The sequence below is a fragment of the Hemitrygon akajei genome, chromosome 31, assembly GCF_048418815.1.
Source record: "Hemitrygon akajei chromosome 31, sHemAka1.3, whole genome shotgun sequence".
Classification (NCBI taxonomy): Eukaryota; Metazoa; Chordata; class Chondrichthyes; order Myliobatiformes; family Dasyatidae; genus Hemitrygon; species Hemitrygon akajei.
This window is the reverse complement of record NC_133154.1, coordinates 2,533,295-2,549,179: the sequence shown is the minus strand read 5'-3', so window position 1 is coordinate 2,549,179 and position 15,885 is coordinate 2,533,295. Positions and strand designations below refer to the sequence as shown.

Here is a 15,885-nt window from a genome sequence, read left to right as displayed (position 1 = left end):
CAAATTTCCATATTTTTCTGTGCACAATTCATATTTCTATTTTCTGATAAATGCCAACAGGAAAATGAATCTGATGTGGTAACACAGAGGTACTTCGATGATAAATTTACATTGCTAATGACTGTTTCTTTCCCATTCCCTACTCTTTAGGTCCTGCGGCCGTTTCTCCTGCGCAGGATTAAGGTGGACGTGGAGAAGCAGATGCCAAAGAAGTATGAGCACGTGGTGCAATGCCGCTTGTCAAAACGACAGCGGTACCTGTATGATGACTTCATGTCTCAGGCCTCGTAAGTGTCGTCCTTTTTTGCCCCAGGGAAGCTAATCCGCATCTCATCCATGTGGAGAGAAGCTTCACTCTGTGTCCTGACTGTAGAAGTGTGTGATGGGACAGTGTGCAACACCCCACACTTGCTCAGATTAAACGCCAGCTCTTATTTCTCTGTGTACATTTCCAGCTGATCTATATCGCACTGCATCTTCTAACAAACTTCCTTACTGTGTCATCTGCAAATTTACAAACCCACCCACCTATAATTTCTTATACACTCAGTGACCACTTCATTAAATGCATCTGCACACCTTGTTAATACAAATATCTAATCATTCAATCATAGGGCAGCAACTCAGTGCATAAAAGCATGCAGGCATGGTTGAGAAGTTCAGGTCAAACATCAGAATAGGAACAACAAGCTGGAGGAACTCATTAGGTCGGGCAGCATCCGTGGACACGAACAGTCAATATTTTGGGCCGAGACCCTTCATCAGGACTGAAGAGGGAGAGGTCAGGGACTCTATAAAGAAGGTGGAAGGAGGGTCGGAAGGAGAAGGCCGGTAGGTGCCAGGTGAAAAACCAATCAGGAAAGATCAAGGGGTGGGGGAGGGGATAGGCAGGAAAGGTGAAGAAGGAATGTAAGGGGAAAGCACTGTGTAGTAGAAGAAGGCAGAATCATGAGAGAGAAGTGACAGGCAGAGTGAAACTGGGATGGGGAAAGGAGAGGGAGGGAATTACCAGAAGTTGGAGAATTCGATGTTCATGCCACTTCCAGACTTAGTGGCTTATAGATTCAAAGTGGAGTTTATTGTTACATGTACAGGTACATGTGTATACTTGTACAGTGAAAAACTTAAGTTTCAGCAGCATCATAGGCACATAGCAGGGACAGCATGGTAGCATAGTGGCTAGTGCAATGTTTTACAGAGCCAGCAATCAGCTCAGTTCCTGCACGTTCTCCTGAGACTGTGTGGGTCTCCAGTTGCCTCTTGCATTCCAAAAGTGTACAAGTTATTAAGTTGCGGGCATGCTATGTTGACAGTGGAAAGAAGGTGACAATTGCAAGCTGCCCCACCCAGCACGTTGTCAGATTGTGTTAGTTGTAATGCAAAATGACGCATTTCATTATGTGCTCTGAGATATGACAAAGCTAATCTTTAGAGTTATATAAGCAACATTCAAATTAAGTGTAAATTATACAAAAATTCTACAAAATGTAACACAATTCGAATAAAAACCACATCCGTTAAGGTGAAAAAGTAGTCACAGTGTTGCTGTACTTGGGTAGTGATTACAGTTGTGTGGGTTAGTTCAAGAACAGAATGGTTGAAGGGAAGTCGCTGTTCCTGACCCTGGTGACGTGGGGCTTCAGATTTCTGTACCATCTGCCGGATGGGAACCGCGAGAAGATGATGTAGGTATCTATGATTGACGTTGTCTTCTTGAGGCAGCAGCTCCTGGAGATATTACTGATGGTGGTTAGGGATACGCCCGTGATGTGTTGGTCTGAGTCCATGATGCTGCAGCTTCTTGCATTGCTGTACCAGCCAGTACACCTTCCAACAATACACAGAGTGCTCGGTGAAAGCCGAAAATCAAAGACCCTGGCATGTCTCCCTTATGGTTAGAGTATCATAAGACATAGAAGAGCTGTTGATTCTGCTCCCCCAGTCAATCATTGTTCTTGTAAATGTCCTCTGGGCCCTTTCCAGTGCCACAGTGTACTTCCTTAGGTATGGAGTCCAAAACTGCTCACAGTACTCCAAACATACTCTCACCGTTGCCTCAGCATTACATCCTTTTGTATTCTTGTCCTCTCAAAATGAACATTTGTTTTCCTTACTACTGACTCAACCTGCAGGTTAACCTTGGAGAATCTTGCAGTAGGACTCACAGGTTTCAAATTTCAGAATTTGATCCCCATTCAGAAAATAGTTTATGCCTTTATTCCTACTACCAAAGGACCTACACTCTATTTGATCTGTCCTTATTTGCCTATTCTGCTTCCACTGAGCTTTGTGAATTAAGATAAGAGATGGGCTAAAGGTATAGTTCCCCAGATTTAAAGGGGATGCGAGGCAGTAGGATTGGATCCCTCTTGGGCACGGGGAGCCTGAGTGCATGATGGATGGGGGACGTCACTGGCAGAGTTTGATGTTTTTTCCCATTTTCCTCTAGCACCAAAGAGACTCTGGAGAGTGGCCACTTCATGAGTGTGATCAACATCCTGATGCAGTTGCGAAAAGTTTGCAACCACCCCAATCTTTTTGACCCACGCCCCATCCACTCGCCCTTTATCACTGAGGGCATCTGTTACACCACTGCCTCCTGCGTGCTCCGGGCACTTGAGTACCAGCCTTTCAAGGTAAGCTGCCAGTAGGGGTGGAGAGTTGTCAGATCTGACCCTGGGAGTTTGTGATTGGATGATGTAGAGGGTGCTTCACCCTGTGTCTGAGATTATTATTTTAATGATGCATTATTGCAGCATGCAGTTGTGTAAAGTGGCTTGTTAGTGCCCTTGCGTAAATCACAAATGGTTGGTTTGCAGGTATAACAGGTTACAAAGAGTCAAATGGAACAATGGTCTTTGCTAAAGGGATTGAATTTAAGAGCTGTGAGGTTATGCTGCAATTGTATGGGGTACTGGCGAGGCTGCTCCTGGAGTACTGCTTGTAGTTCTGGTCTTCTTACTTGAGGAAAGATTCACCAGCTTTGAAGGCAGTGCAGAGGCAGTTCACCAGGTTAATTCTGGAGATGAGGGGTTCTGCCTATGAGAAGAGAGTGAGTTGTCTTGGACTATACTCACTAGAATTCGGAAGATTGAGAGGGGATCTTATAGAAGCATAAAATTCTGAAAGAAGTGGATAAGATAGAGGGCCAAAATTGTTTCTGCTGGTAGGTGAGGATAGAACTTGGGGACATAGCCTCATTTTGGGGGCATAGCTTTAGATCAGAGATGAGGAGAAACTGCTTTTCCCAGATAGTAGTTAATCTGTGGAATTCTCTGCCCAGGGAAGCAGTAGGCTCAGTTAGACATATCTTTCCATAACAAAATTAGGGATTCTGGAGAAAAGATGGGTTGCATTCATGGGCAAATCTGGTGGAGCAGCCTCGATGGGCCAGGTGGCTGACTCGTGTTCTGATTTCATGTGCTGTTATGTTCTTACGGCCATATCAGCAAGTGTGGGCTCACTTCTGGCTAATTCCAGTACAGGATTTGGTGTTCTTCAGAGCAGAAAAGGCATAGGACATTATGCTGAAAAATGACAAGTGAAATTTAGTGCAGACAAGTGCAACAACCAAAGTAAGACTTGGTACAGTGAATGGTAGGGCACTGGGATATTCAGAAGAACAAGAGGACCTGGAAGTACAGACATGTAATTCCTTGAAAGGGTATTATGGTAGATATGGTCATAAAGAAAGGTTTTTGTACATTGTCCTTTGTAAATTGGGCATTTATACATAAGTACAGCAAATTAAATGTTATGTTGAAGTTCTACAATACATAAATGAAGCTGAATCTGAAGTACTATGCACAGTTGTGGTTACCTAACTACAGGAAAGATATCAATGAGCTAGAAAGAGTGAAGGAAAAATTTACAAGGATGTTGTTGGAGGTTTGAGGATGTGAGTTATAGGAAAAGATGGAATTGGTTAGAACTTTACTGGACCACTGGAGATTGAGGTGGGTTTTATAGAGATGTACAAAATGATGAGAGATTTAGGTAGATTGAATGTGTGCAGGCTTTTCCCCCTGAGGTTGGGTGAGACTAAGATTAAAGGTCAAATGCTTAGAGTGAAAGACAAAATATTTAAGGGGAATCGGGGGGGGGGTGGGGATCTTCTTCACTCAGAGGGCATTGAGAGCGTGGGAACTAACTGCCAGTGGAAGTGGTGGATGTGGGTTTGATTGCAACATTTAAATGAAGCATTTACTTGGATTTCCAGAAGGTGTTCAATAAGGTGGCACTGAGAACACCTCAGTAAATATATTTAATACAAGGTTAGATAGATTTTTGCATAGTTGGGGAATTAAAAGTTATGAGGGAAAGGTAGGTAGGTGGAGATGAGTCCATGGTTAGATCAGCCATCTTATTGACTGGTGGAACAGGCTCGAAGGGCTAGATGGCCTACTCCTGCTCCTGTTTCTTATGTTCCTCTGTTTGGATAGGTATGTGCATAAGCAAGGGGTTTGGAGGGACGTGGTCTGGGTACAGCCAGATGGGACTAGGCAGAAGATCACATCGACATAGACTAGATGGACCAAAAGGCCTGTGTCTATTTCATAGTGCATTTTGACCCAGTCAGTAGGAGTGTGCCAGGCTTGTTTGGAGCCTAGAGAACTTTGTTAGTTAATGTCTTAACAGAACAAGGTTTATTGTTACTAACTTGCATGACATGAAAGCTGCTGTTTTGAGGTGGCTGTACAGTGGAAAGATGTAAAATTGATGTACATTTCTAAATAAGTAAATACTGCAAAGGAGGAATAAGGAGATAGTGTTCTTGCATTCATGGACCATTCAGGAATCTGTTGGTGAAGAGAATGAAGGTGTTCCTAAATTGTTGAGTGTACGTCTTCAGGCTCCTGTAACTCCTCCCTAGTGGTAGTAAGGAGAAGACGGCATGTTCCAGATGGTGAGGGTCCTCAGTGACGGATGCTGCTTTCTTGAGACATCACCTCTGGAAGATGTCCTCAATGGTGGAGCTGTGTGAGTCTACAACTCTTTGCAGCCTAGAATGTTTGGTGACATACCAAATCTCCTCAAACTCCTAAAGGAGTCGAGCTCCGGGCATACCTTTTTCTTGACAACATCAATGTGTTGGACCAAGGATAGCTCCTCTGAGATACTAATGTCCAGAAACTTGAAACTGCTCACTGTTTCTACCTCTGACCCCTGAGGACTGGTGTGTGTTCTGACATCTACTTATGGAAGTTGACAATCTGTTCCTTGGTCTTGCTGACGTTGAGTGTAAGGTTGTTGCTCCGATCCATCTCACTCCTGTACATCTCCCCCGTTGCTGTCTGACAATAGTGATTGTAGATGGCATTTGAGCCATGTCTAGTAACATAGTCATGCGTGTAGAGCAGTGGAGTGAGCTAAGCACGCATTCTTAAGGTGCGCCGGCAAGGAGATGTTATCACCCATCAGCACTGATTGGTGCCTCGATGAGGAGATCGAGGATCCAGTTGCAGAGGAAGATACTGAGGCCCAGGTGTTGAAGTTTGTTGATTAGTATTAGGTGTGATGGTGTTGCACGCTGAGCTGCAATCCATGAACCAGCTGCCTGGCACATCTGGGTGATCCAATACCAAGCGTGGAGTCAGTGAGATTGCATCGCTGTAGACCTGTTATGGCAGCAGGCAAATCGCAGCAGGTCCAAGTCCAATTCCTTGCTCGGACAAAAAAAAATTATTCCATCTCACTCTTGTGCATCTTCCTGTTGTCATCAGAATCTACCAAGAACAGCTCCAGGTCTTTGCTACCTCTGGTTGTCAGCGAAGGGCCCATTTGGTTGACCTCAGGCCCAGTGGGGTTCAGGGGATCCAGTGGGGTTAAGGACCCAGTTCGCTGACAGTCAGCAAGAAAGACCCACATCTAAGCAGAGGGGTGTGTCTGGTCCCTTTGGAAGCTGGAGGGATTTTTTGGGGTTATGGTTTTGGCTCATATCTGGGTGACTGTAGGCTGCAACCCTCATCTTCCCTCTTACATCTTTTTGCTCCCTCCTACCACTCTTTAGCAAGTGGACCTAGGCATGTTTGACCTGATCAACTTGGAGGGCCGTCTCTCCAGGTACGAGTCGGAAACCTTCCTCCCCAACCACAAGGTCTCTCTGAAGCTGATCGAAGAGGTTGCCGATGGACCGGACCCACCTCCACGACCCCGTCCTGTACGAATGAAGGTGAACAGGTGAGTTTGCATTAGGGTCTTCTCCATCTCTCTCCTCTGCCTTGTTCCTGATGATTTGCCCTCCCTCCACTCCAAAGGAGAGGGCAGGGTGCTTCCCTTGTTCCATTCCTGTCCTTTCCCTTTCCTTCAACACGTGTCTCCCTCTTTCCTCCATCCCCTCTCTGTGTAGGATTCTTGCATTGCCTACTCATTCCGTGTTCTCCCTTCCAACCTTCTCTCCTGCTCTCAAGGCAACTCGCTCTCTTCTGCCCTCCTCTCTCTCAATGCCTCCTCCCTCTGTCTCTCTTGAGATGTTCCTGTCTCCCTCTGTTCCTCCTACTCCCTCTCGAGTTGGCTCTCCTTCCCCTTGGTACGTTACCACTTCTTCCTCCCACCCTTCAACATCTGCCCCTCTCTGCTCTGCTCCAGGATGCTGCAACCTGCACAGAAGCCGGACGGGCGGACGGTTGTCCTGGTCAACAGTCCACGGCCACCGCTGCCGGTACCCCAGAACTCACCGCAGACTCCGGTGCAAGTACGTCCTCCTGAGGTTCTTCAGACCATGCAGAGCACAGTCCCTCTCCACCCCATTGTCAGTCCGACCACACAGGTTGTTACTGCTTCACCAGGTAAGAGCACTAAGGGTTCAATTTCCACTGATTGGTGTCTCTCAGTCCCCATCTGTCGGGGAGATCTGTACCCTGACCGGTGTCTCTCAGTCCCTCTCTCACAGGGGGAGATCTGTACACTGACTGATGTCTCTCAGTCCCTCTCTCTCAGGGGGAGATCTGTACACTGACCGGTGTCTCTCAGTCCCTCTCTCTCAGGGGAGATCTGTACACTGACCGGTGTCTCTCAGTCCCTCTCTCTCAGGGGAGATCTGTACACTGACCGGTGTCTCTCAGTCCCTCTCTCACAGGGGAGATCTGTACACTGACTGATGTCTCTCAGTCCCTCTCTCTCAGGGGAGATCTGTACACTGACCGGTGTCTCTCAGTCCCTCTCACAGGGGGAGATCTGTACACTGACTGATGTCTCTCAGTCCCTCTCTCTCGGGGAGATCTGTACACTGACCGGTGTCTCTTAGTCCCCTCTCTCTCGGGGGGAGATCTGTAAACTGACCAGTGTCTCTCTGTCCCTCTCTCTCAGGGGAGATCTGTACACTGACCGGTGTCTCTCACTCCCTCTCTCTCAGGGGAGATCTGTACACTGACCGGTGTCTCTCAGTCCCTCTCTCACAGGGGAGATCTGTACACTGACTGATGTCTCTCAGTCCCTCTCTCTCAGGGAGATCTGTACACTGACCGGTGTCTCTCAGTCCCTCTCTCTCAGGAGAGATCTGTACACTGACCGGTGTCTCCCAGTCCCTCTCTCTTGGGGAGATCTGAATACTGACCAGGATGTGGCCTCCTGCCCCTATCCAGCTGAACTCTTGTAATTATTCTCTGATACACCATTCCACCATGGTAGAGCATAAAGTTCTTGAGTATTTGACCCTCTCACTGTAGGTTGAACCATCTGCTTGTCCTCAATCTGTACAAGTTGGAAATCTCTGCAATGTCTGAATGTTATTTCCTCGTGCTTAGCCCACTGGATGCTGCCTGCTCTCCTGGTGACATGCACGATTTCAGTGTTGAGCGGTGTTTGTCGGGATGTGTATGGATGTGTACTCTGTTCTAATATTTCTTTCTCTCTTCTCCCCCACCCCCTTCCCTCATTCCTCTCCATTTTCCTTCCCCCTCCACTCCCTCGTCCCTGTCTCCCATCTCCTCTTACTTCCTCCCTTTCCCTTTCCTTCCCTCACCCCTCAGGAATGCCGTCTCCACTCTCCCTCCCTCAGGTGGTGACACCCCCACGAACCCCCGTGCTGGGGGCCGCTCTTCAGCCACCCCCTCCCTCAGTTAGTCTGGGGGTGGGGGTGAGGCCGGTGCCTGTACAGGCATTGAGGGTGGCCCCGGCCATGCGTGGCCCCCAGTCCCTGGCCGGATACACAGTGCAGGCAGGGGCAAGTGGACCCCTCCCTCAGCGCCTCATCCTCTCTCCCGACATGCAGGCCCGACTGCCCAGTGAGTACCAGGGACTAAGGTGGGCGGGGGGGGGAGCAGTGAGGAGGGAGATAGAGAGTGAGCCTGGAGGAGGGAGTGGGGTTTCTGATTGTGGAGGAGTGATTTGGATGGGGCTAGATGTGCAGGGAGGGATATTTGGGGGGGGGGTTGAACACCCCAATGATATGTGTTTTCCTCTGCTTTGTGCCAACCAGCGGGAGAGGTGGTCAGTATCGGGCAACTGGCATCACTGAGCAGCCGTCAGCAGCCGGTCCCCACCCCGGGCAGTAAACCTCTCACCTTCCAGATCCAGGGCAACAAGCTGACGCTGGCTGGGACCCCCCTCCGGCCTCTGGGGACCGCACCACCCCGGCAGCTGCAAGGTGAGTGGAGGGTAGGGTTGAGGACGGAAACCTCCTTTCCCCATTTGGTCCCAATGTTGTTCCTTCCTTCCTTTCCCGTTTACCCCCCTCTCCCTATTCTCTCTCTCCTGCTTCCCTCTGCTCACTCCCTTTCCCTGCTCATACTCCTACTTTCTTCACTTCCATGCCCTCTCTCTGCTCTATCCTCCCACCACCCTTCCATCACCAGTCTCTTCTTCTCCTTCTCCCCCTCCCCCTCACTTTCACTATTTGTCTCTCCCTACAGGGAACGTGGTCCACCTGGTATCTGGTGGGACCCACCACCTCGTGGGACAGCCCGCTCAGCTGGCCCTGATCCAGGCCATGGCCCAGCCAAGTGGTCAGCCCACACTGCAAGCCGTGTCTGTTCCCCACCCCGCTGTCTCCTCTGCTCCAGCTCGTCTCAGTGTCCCACTCAACGCCACCCCAGGTACTGAGTGCTGGGGAAGATTGGCAGCATGGTACAGCGACAGTAGTGGGGTGGAGAGGGAGGCAAGATGAAATGGTTAGTATGTGATGGGGATCAGGGTAGAGTGGTGATTGAGGCTGCAATTGGTGGAATCGGGGAGAGAGGACAGAGATGCAAGGTGGAGGGAGAAGGGGGTAAGTTAATATACATGGTGGAGAGGCAAGGCATAGTGGAAAGAGGTTGACCTGAAGGAGTGAGGAGAGAGGGCAATGGTAACTTGGTTGGGGAGGGAGGGAGGGAGGTCAGCTCACGTTACAGCCTTGTCTTTGGGGAGGCAACAGGAAGGTCCGAGCGACTCGGAAGGTGGAAGGCACAGAGTGGAGCTTGTGGGAGGAGGTGTTGATTTGCCCTGTTTTCTTTTCTCTCCAGTGCCCGGCTCTGTGGTGACCAGCTCTGGCGTAGTAAAGATCGTGGTGCGTCAAGCGCCCAAGGATTGCCTCCCGCTGCCCCTTCCTCAGCCTCGGCCACTGCCCATCCCTGCTACCCGTCTGCAGCCCGCCACCCGCCTGCAGCCGGCCACCCCCATCCCATCAACCCGGGTCCAGCTGCCCCTTGGCAACCCCCCACCTGGTCTTGCCCATCGCCCTGTACTGCGTGTGGTCCAGGCTCCCCCCGTCACTACTGAGCAAGGTAAGGCGCGAGAGGTAGTAGCGGAGGGGGTGGGTGAGTTGTTGGCATGGGGGAGAGTGGGCCAACTGTGCACTCTTCACTTCCATGAGTGGAGTTTGTCCATGCACAAACAACACTCACCCACATACTTGTTTCCATCTCCTGATCACTCCCCCCTCCCCACAGTCCATTGACTGTTGTATCACAGCGCAGCACAGAAACAAGCCCCTTGACTCTCCCCCAACCCCAGATGTGTTGTACAATAACCACCCAGCTGCGCTGATCCCATTTCCCAGTGCTTGCAAAGAGTCCTGCTCTGCCTCGGTGATTCAAGTGTTTGTCCAGGTGCTACTAAACCATGAGACTCTGAGTCCCTGTCAGGCCATGCGTTCCAGATTCCAGCTAACCCACCCTGAGATGAGGAGAGAAATTACTTGAAAACCTCCGAACCATGGGTCACAGCGTCCTGTGGTTTGCTGAGTACTCCTCCAGCCTTTGAAGAAATTGCCATGTGATCTCCCTGTCCTTGTATCTGACCTGTTCGACGAGTCTCCCTTCTGTAAACTTCCACCTTTCCACAAGGAGATTGCCCACAGCTCTCCGGGACTGCTCCCACCACTGCCTTGTCAAAATGCAGTGGATCTTCCCCGAAGGTTTCCACTAAAGAGAAAATAATTGCAACGTCTCCTTATAACTCACGCCGTCTGCTCCTGGTAACATTGTAGTCCATTGGACAGTACAGCACAGTACAGGCCCGTTACCCCAAAATGTTGTGCTGACTTACTGACTTAACTTGCTCCACAACAAATCTAATGCTTTCCATCCACAAAGCCCGCCCATTCTTCTTTCATCTATGTGCTTATTTAAGAGTCTTAAATATCCCTAATGTAGTTGCCTCTACCACTTCTGGCAGGGCATTTCTCTGTGTAAGAAAATCTACCTCTGACACCCCCCCCCCCAATACTTTTCTCCCATTACTTGGATTAGTTATTTCTGCCCTGGGAGAAAGACTCTGGCTGTCCACTCTCTCTATGCTTCTAACCATCTTCTAATAGGTGTGTTATCTTTTATACACCTCTATCAAGTCACCTCTCATCCTCCTTTGTTCACTAAGAACCCAAAGCAACTTGAACTCAATCCGATTAATAAAAGTCAAAACACCATAAGCCTTCTTAACCATTCTATCATCTTGCATGGATACTTTGAGGGGTCTGTGGACGCCATGATTCCTCCATTCCTCCACACTGCTAAGTTTGTCGTTCCAAAATGTTTTCACTTCACACTTTAATGTATTGAACTCCATCTGCCACTTCTCTGTCCAGCTTTGCGTTCTATCAATGCCTTGTTGTAACCTTCTAAACTATCTACCACACTGCCACACCTACCTTTGTGTCATCTTCAAGCTTCCACTTTCTCATCCGTTATTTATAAAAGTCACACAGAGCAGAAGTACCAGAACAGATCTCTGTGATCACCAGCCACCAGGCAGAATACACTCTATCTTTCCATGTGCAAGCCATTCCTTAATTCACATGGCCAAGTTCCCATGGATCTCATGTCTCCTGACTTTAACTCTAACCCTACCCATACCATGGGGAATCTTGTCGAACGCCTTATTGAAATCCACATATACCACATCCAGTTCTCGTGAATTTTTCTGTATGATCTGCAGATTAATGGCAGTTAGTAGGTTAATTATAGATGGTGCTTGTGCTATGTTCTGTTTATTGAGAACTATCTGTAAACAAACTTTTACACATGACAGCTATCCATATCTTGTCACTATGTTCATCTCTTACATTTCTGTAATAGGCAGCACAGAAAGAGGCTCTTTGGCCCAATTTGTCCCTGCCAGCCAACCCAAATTGCCCATTTGTCAGCCTTGGTCCATATTCCTCAAAATCTTTCCTGTCCAAGTTCCTTTTAAATGTTGTTAATGTACCTATCTCTAACCACTTCCTTTTGCAGCTCATCCCACCTAGAACCACCCTCTGTGTGAAAAAGTTTCCTCTCCCCTCTCACCTTTAACTTGTGCTCTTTTTTTCTTGACTTTCCAACACTGGGGCAGGAAGACTGTACACGTTCACCCTACCTGTGCCCCTCATGGGTTTATTCATCTCCGTAAGGACACTTCTCAGTCTCCTACATTCTGAGGAGTAGAGCTCCAACCTGCTCAGCCTTTCTCCGTATCTCAGCCCCTTGAGTTCGGGCAACATCCTCGTAAATTCCCTCTGCACTCTTTCCAGCATCGTGGCATCTTTCCTATAGCAGGGTGACCAAAACTGAATACAGTACCCCAAATGTTGCCTCAGCTCCTGTATTTGATGTCCTGATTGATGAGGATCAGTGTGTCATACACCACCTTCTGTCAAATCTTCACACGAACCATAATTAAACTACAGATTGTCATTATGGTGGAAAAGAGGCAGGAAGCATTCGCCAGGGTGGTAATGGGAGATAGGACATGACTTATAAGGAGAGACTAGGAAGACTAGGACTGGTTCTGCTGTAGTGAAGGGCGCTGAGCAGTGACCTTATAGAGTTTTAAAAACCATCAGGGTCGTGAATAATGTTTGTGGTCATGGTCATCTTCCCCACAGTCAGGGAATTGGGTCGTCTTCATTTTAGCTCATGACATGACCTAATTCAGACAGCATCCCGGTGAACCCATCTTGCACCTTTTCCGAGGCGTCCACACCCTTCCTGTAATGGGATGACCAGAACTTAATGCAATTCTCCAGATTCTTCAATCTGTGTCCCTTCAGCTGTAAACCTCAACGCTTCCAGTACTAGACATTCCACTATGCTTCTTGTAATGTTACAAACCTCCATCAGGTTTTCCCTCAGCTTTTGCCACTCCAGAAACAACGCCACTTTGTCTTATCACTCCTTATACCACGTGCCTGTAATCCATATACCGTTGCAGCAGGTGGTTGAATTGCTGAGGTGAAGGACATGTGCTTCTGGGTATGTGTGTTTGCGATCAGCAGGGATCAGTTCCTCAATGTTGCAGTGTTGTAGACTTGCTGGGGAAGTCTTGAGAACTTAACTAGAGTTAATGGCTCTTCCCTTCTCTCTCCCCACTTCTCCGCAGCTGCTCCCACCGTGACACGGCTGGTGGTTTCTGGGGCTGGCCCGGCAGAGAAGGAAGACACAGAGCTGCCCACCCTACGGCCAGTGTGTGCCGCACCCCCTGCCCCCGCCCAGCCGATCGCATCTACCTCACTGGCGGCGCTGAGACCAAGGCGACAGGTGGCCCAGCTCGCCAAGTCTCCCTACCGACTGGTAAGTAGCTGCACTCTCAGCCACATCTCCCATTTCAGCCGTCAAAGTGTGGCCGCCAGGACTGCCCTCAGCTGTATTTCCTATGTCAACAGTCACAATATGGCTGCTGGGACTGGTTAAACATTTCCCCCACCCCCCAGCTGTTGTTTTCTATGTCAACAGTCATGATATGGCTGTCAGACCTGCTTAAAGAGACCCACCCTCAGCTTTGATTTTCTATGTCACAGTCACAATGTGGCTGTCAGGAATACCCCCCAGCTGTGATTCCTGTGTTGACCATCACAATATGGCTGCTGGGCAGGTGAAAGGGACTTCTCTAGGGGATTGACCTAGGCTATGGGCAGAGAGTGGATCAGTGGGATTAGTTTGGGGACTGATACGGAGCTGTGGGGAGAGAGCAGGGCAGTGGGATTAGTTTGGGATTGCTACACAACTCTACCCCCTAACCACACTGATCCCCTCCCACCTGTACAGGAGTCGCTTGAACAGAAGAGGCTCCAGCATCGGAAAGAACGACTGGAGCGAATCCACGCACTGAATGAGCGCCGCTGCTCCACGTGTCCTGTCTATGGCACCGAGCTCCTGCGGCTCTGCAATCTTTCCACCCACGGGCCCCCTCCTCCAGCCCCGACCGAGGAGGGGAGTGGTGGGGCGGATCGCTGGCGGGGACTGGGCTACGCCCACTGTCTGGCAGCACAAACAGGGCAGGAAAAGCGGGGTCCTGAGGCGTACTGGAGGACCACGCCAGCGCTGGACAGAGCTGTACGCAACCCCGAGGAGAGGATCGAGCAACTGGGGGACGTCATCGATAGGTGGGTGTGGGGTGGTGGGAGGGAGCCTCACTCTATGTCTGAACCTGATGTCTGATGGGACGGAGTGGAGGGAGCTTCACTCTGTGTCTGACCCCAGGAGTGTGTAATGAGACAGTATGGAGGGAGGTTCGTCTTTCTCAGATCCTGGGAGTTTGTAATTGGACAGTATGGAGGGAGGCTCGCCCTGTGTCTGACTCTGGGAGTGTGTGATGGGATAATATGAAGGGAGCTTCCCTCTGTGTCTGACCCTGGGGGAGGGGGTTGGGGTGGTGTATGATGGGACGGAGTGGAGGGAGTCCAACTCTGCCTGTCCTGATCCGCAGGTTCATCTTCGTTATACCTCCCGTGGAGGCCCCACCCATCCGGATGCACGTCTCCCACCCTCCCCCCTCAGACCATCACCGGCAGCTGCTTCTTGCTGAGACCCTGCACCAGCAGCTCGCCCCTCGGACTGCTCGGCTTCACCGCATCATCTGCAACATGAGGACGCAGTTCCCCGACCTCCGTCTTATTCAGTACGACTGCGGTGAGTTGTGTTGTTTTGTGAATGCTCCTGAATGGGGGGCGGGGGGTGGGTGTGAGAACTCTGAATCTCAAAAGTTGAGTCGTTCATGGTGTACTCAGGGATTCCTTGGGGATGAGCCCTGGTCCGAAAGAGCAGAATTTCACCATTTAGTTGATAACGTCTGCTCCCCTATTTGATCATGGCTGATTTATTTTCTCTCTCAATCGCATTCCCCTTGCCTTCTCCCCATGACCTTTCTTGCCCTTATTAATCACAAACCTATTAACCTCTGCCTTAAATAAATCCAGACTTCACCCCCACAGGCTTCTGAGAGAATTAATTAATTCCACAGATTCACCAACCTCTGGCTAAAGAAATTCTTCCTCATCTCTGTTCAAAAGTGATGCCTGACCAAAGTAATATTTGGTAGGTTTCATTGAGATTTCTCCTCTCCACCCCCACCCCCCATTATGTTTTATAACACAAAAAAACTAATTGAACAGAAAAGAGGGAGCTGAGAGAAGTGAGTCAGTTCGTTTTACTTTAATCAGGCATGCACATATTACATAGTGGCATGATGGTATATACCATTTACGTACTTTTATATATAACCCACCTTTATTATGTAAACAGCAAGAATGCTTAATCAAACAATATTTACAATATTACTCAAATATTATTGAAATGTAAATACACAACACCCCATCATATTACTAATCTTCAGCAAAACTTGGCTCAGAGCCATTAAACAGGGATAAACTTTGTGAACCACCTGTGGACATTTTCCATTGCTAGACCATCCTTTCTCTTATATGGGGCCTCTAAAATGTATTCAGCTGCCAACCCTTTGATCACCTAAATGAGTATTACTAGAACATTGATGTCCTTGAGTGGCCCAGAGTCCTGACCTTAACCTGATTGAACATCTCTGGCAGACCTCAGAATTGCTGCCCACCACTGGTCCCAACTAACCTGGTACAGCTTGACTGATTTTTTGCAAGGAGGAATGGGAAAATCTTGCTCCGTCAAGTTGTGCAAAGCTATTAGAGACTTACCCAAAAAGACTACTGGCTGTAATACACAAAGTGCTGGAGGAACTCAGCAGGCCAGGCAGCATCTATGAAAAAGAGTAAACAGTCGACATTTTGGGCCAAGACTCTTCTGTTTACTCTTTTCCATAGATGCTGCCTGACAGCACTTTGTGTGTGTGTTGCTTTGGATTTCCAGCATCTGTGGATTTTATCATGATAGTGAGTTACTGTCTAATGCCTGTGAGAGGTGGTTCAATTATGCACTGAGCAAAAGGGGATGAATCCTATTGAACTGCTGACATTTCAGGTTTTGCTTTACAATTTTCTCTTTTTTGGGGGTTCTAATGTTTTTTTAAAAAAGCATGTGATTCACAAATAAAAATTCTCAGTTATATTGATTAAAATCCCTGGTTGTAATACTAATTTATGTGAACAGAGATATGGGGGCCAAATATTTCTACACACTGTATTCTAGTCTGCAAATAAATAATGCAACAGAGGAATAACCAGGTAGTTTAAGTAGGTTCATGGGCCGTTGAGAAATCTGATGGCAGAGGGGAAGAGGCTGT

The 15,885-nt window shown here is 48.7% G+C and overlaps 1 protein-coding gene across 4 annotated transcripts in view; it reads left to right on the top strand.

Moving 5' to 3' along the window:
• srcap (Snf2-related CREBBP activator protein) overlaps positions 1 to 15,885 on the top strand; it is an 84,788-nt gene that overhangs the window by 57,570 nt on the left and 11,333 nt on the right. For all 4 annotated transcript variants that reach the window (XM_073033363.1, XM_073033360.1, XM_073033361.1 and 1 more), the window contains 11 exons: positions 151 to 287; positions 2,450 to 2,636; positions 6,011 to 6,180; positions 6,589 to 6,788; positions 7,971 to 8,225; positions 8,420 to 8,587; positions 8,853 to 9,035; positions 9,444 to 9,704; positions 12,778 to 12,968; positions 13,443 to 13,780; positions 14,104 to 14,306. In XM_073033363.1, coding sequence (XP_072889464.1) covers positions 151 to 287; positions 2,450 to 2,636; positions 6,011 to 6,180; positions 6,589 to 6,788; positions 7,971 to 8,225; positions 8,420 to 8,587; positions 8,853 to 9,035; positions 9,444 to 9,704; positions 12,778 to 12,968; positions 13,443 to 13,780; positions 14,104 to 14,306 — 2,293 coding nt within the window. The remainder of the gene's footprint in view (positions 1 to 150; positions 288 to 2,449; positions 2,637 to 6,010; positions 6,181 to 6,588; positions 6,789 to 7,970; positions 8,226 to 8,419; positions 8,588 to 8,852; positions 9,036 to 9,443; positions 9,705 to 12,777; positions 12,969 to 13,442; positions 13,781 to 14,103; positions 14,307 to 15,885) is intronic.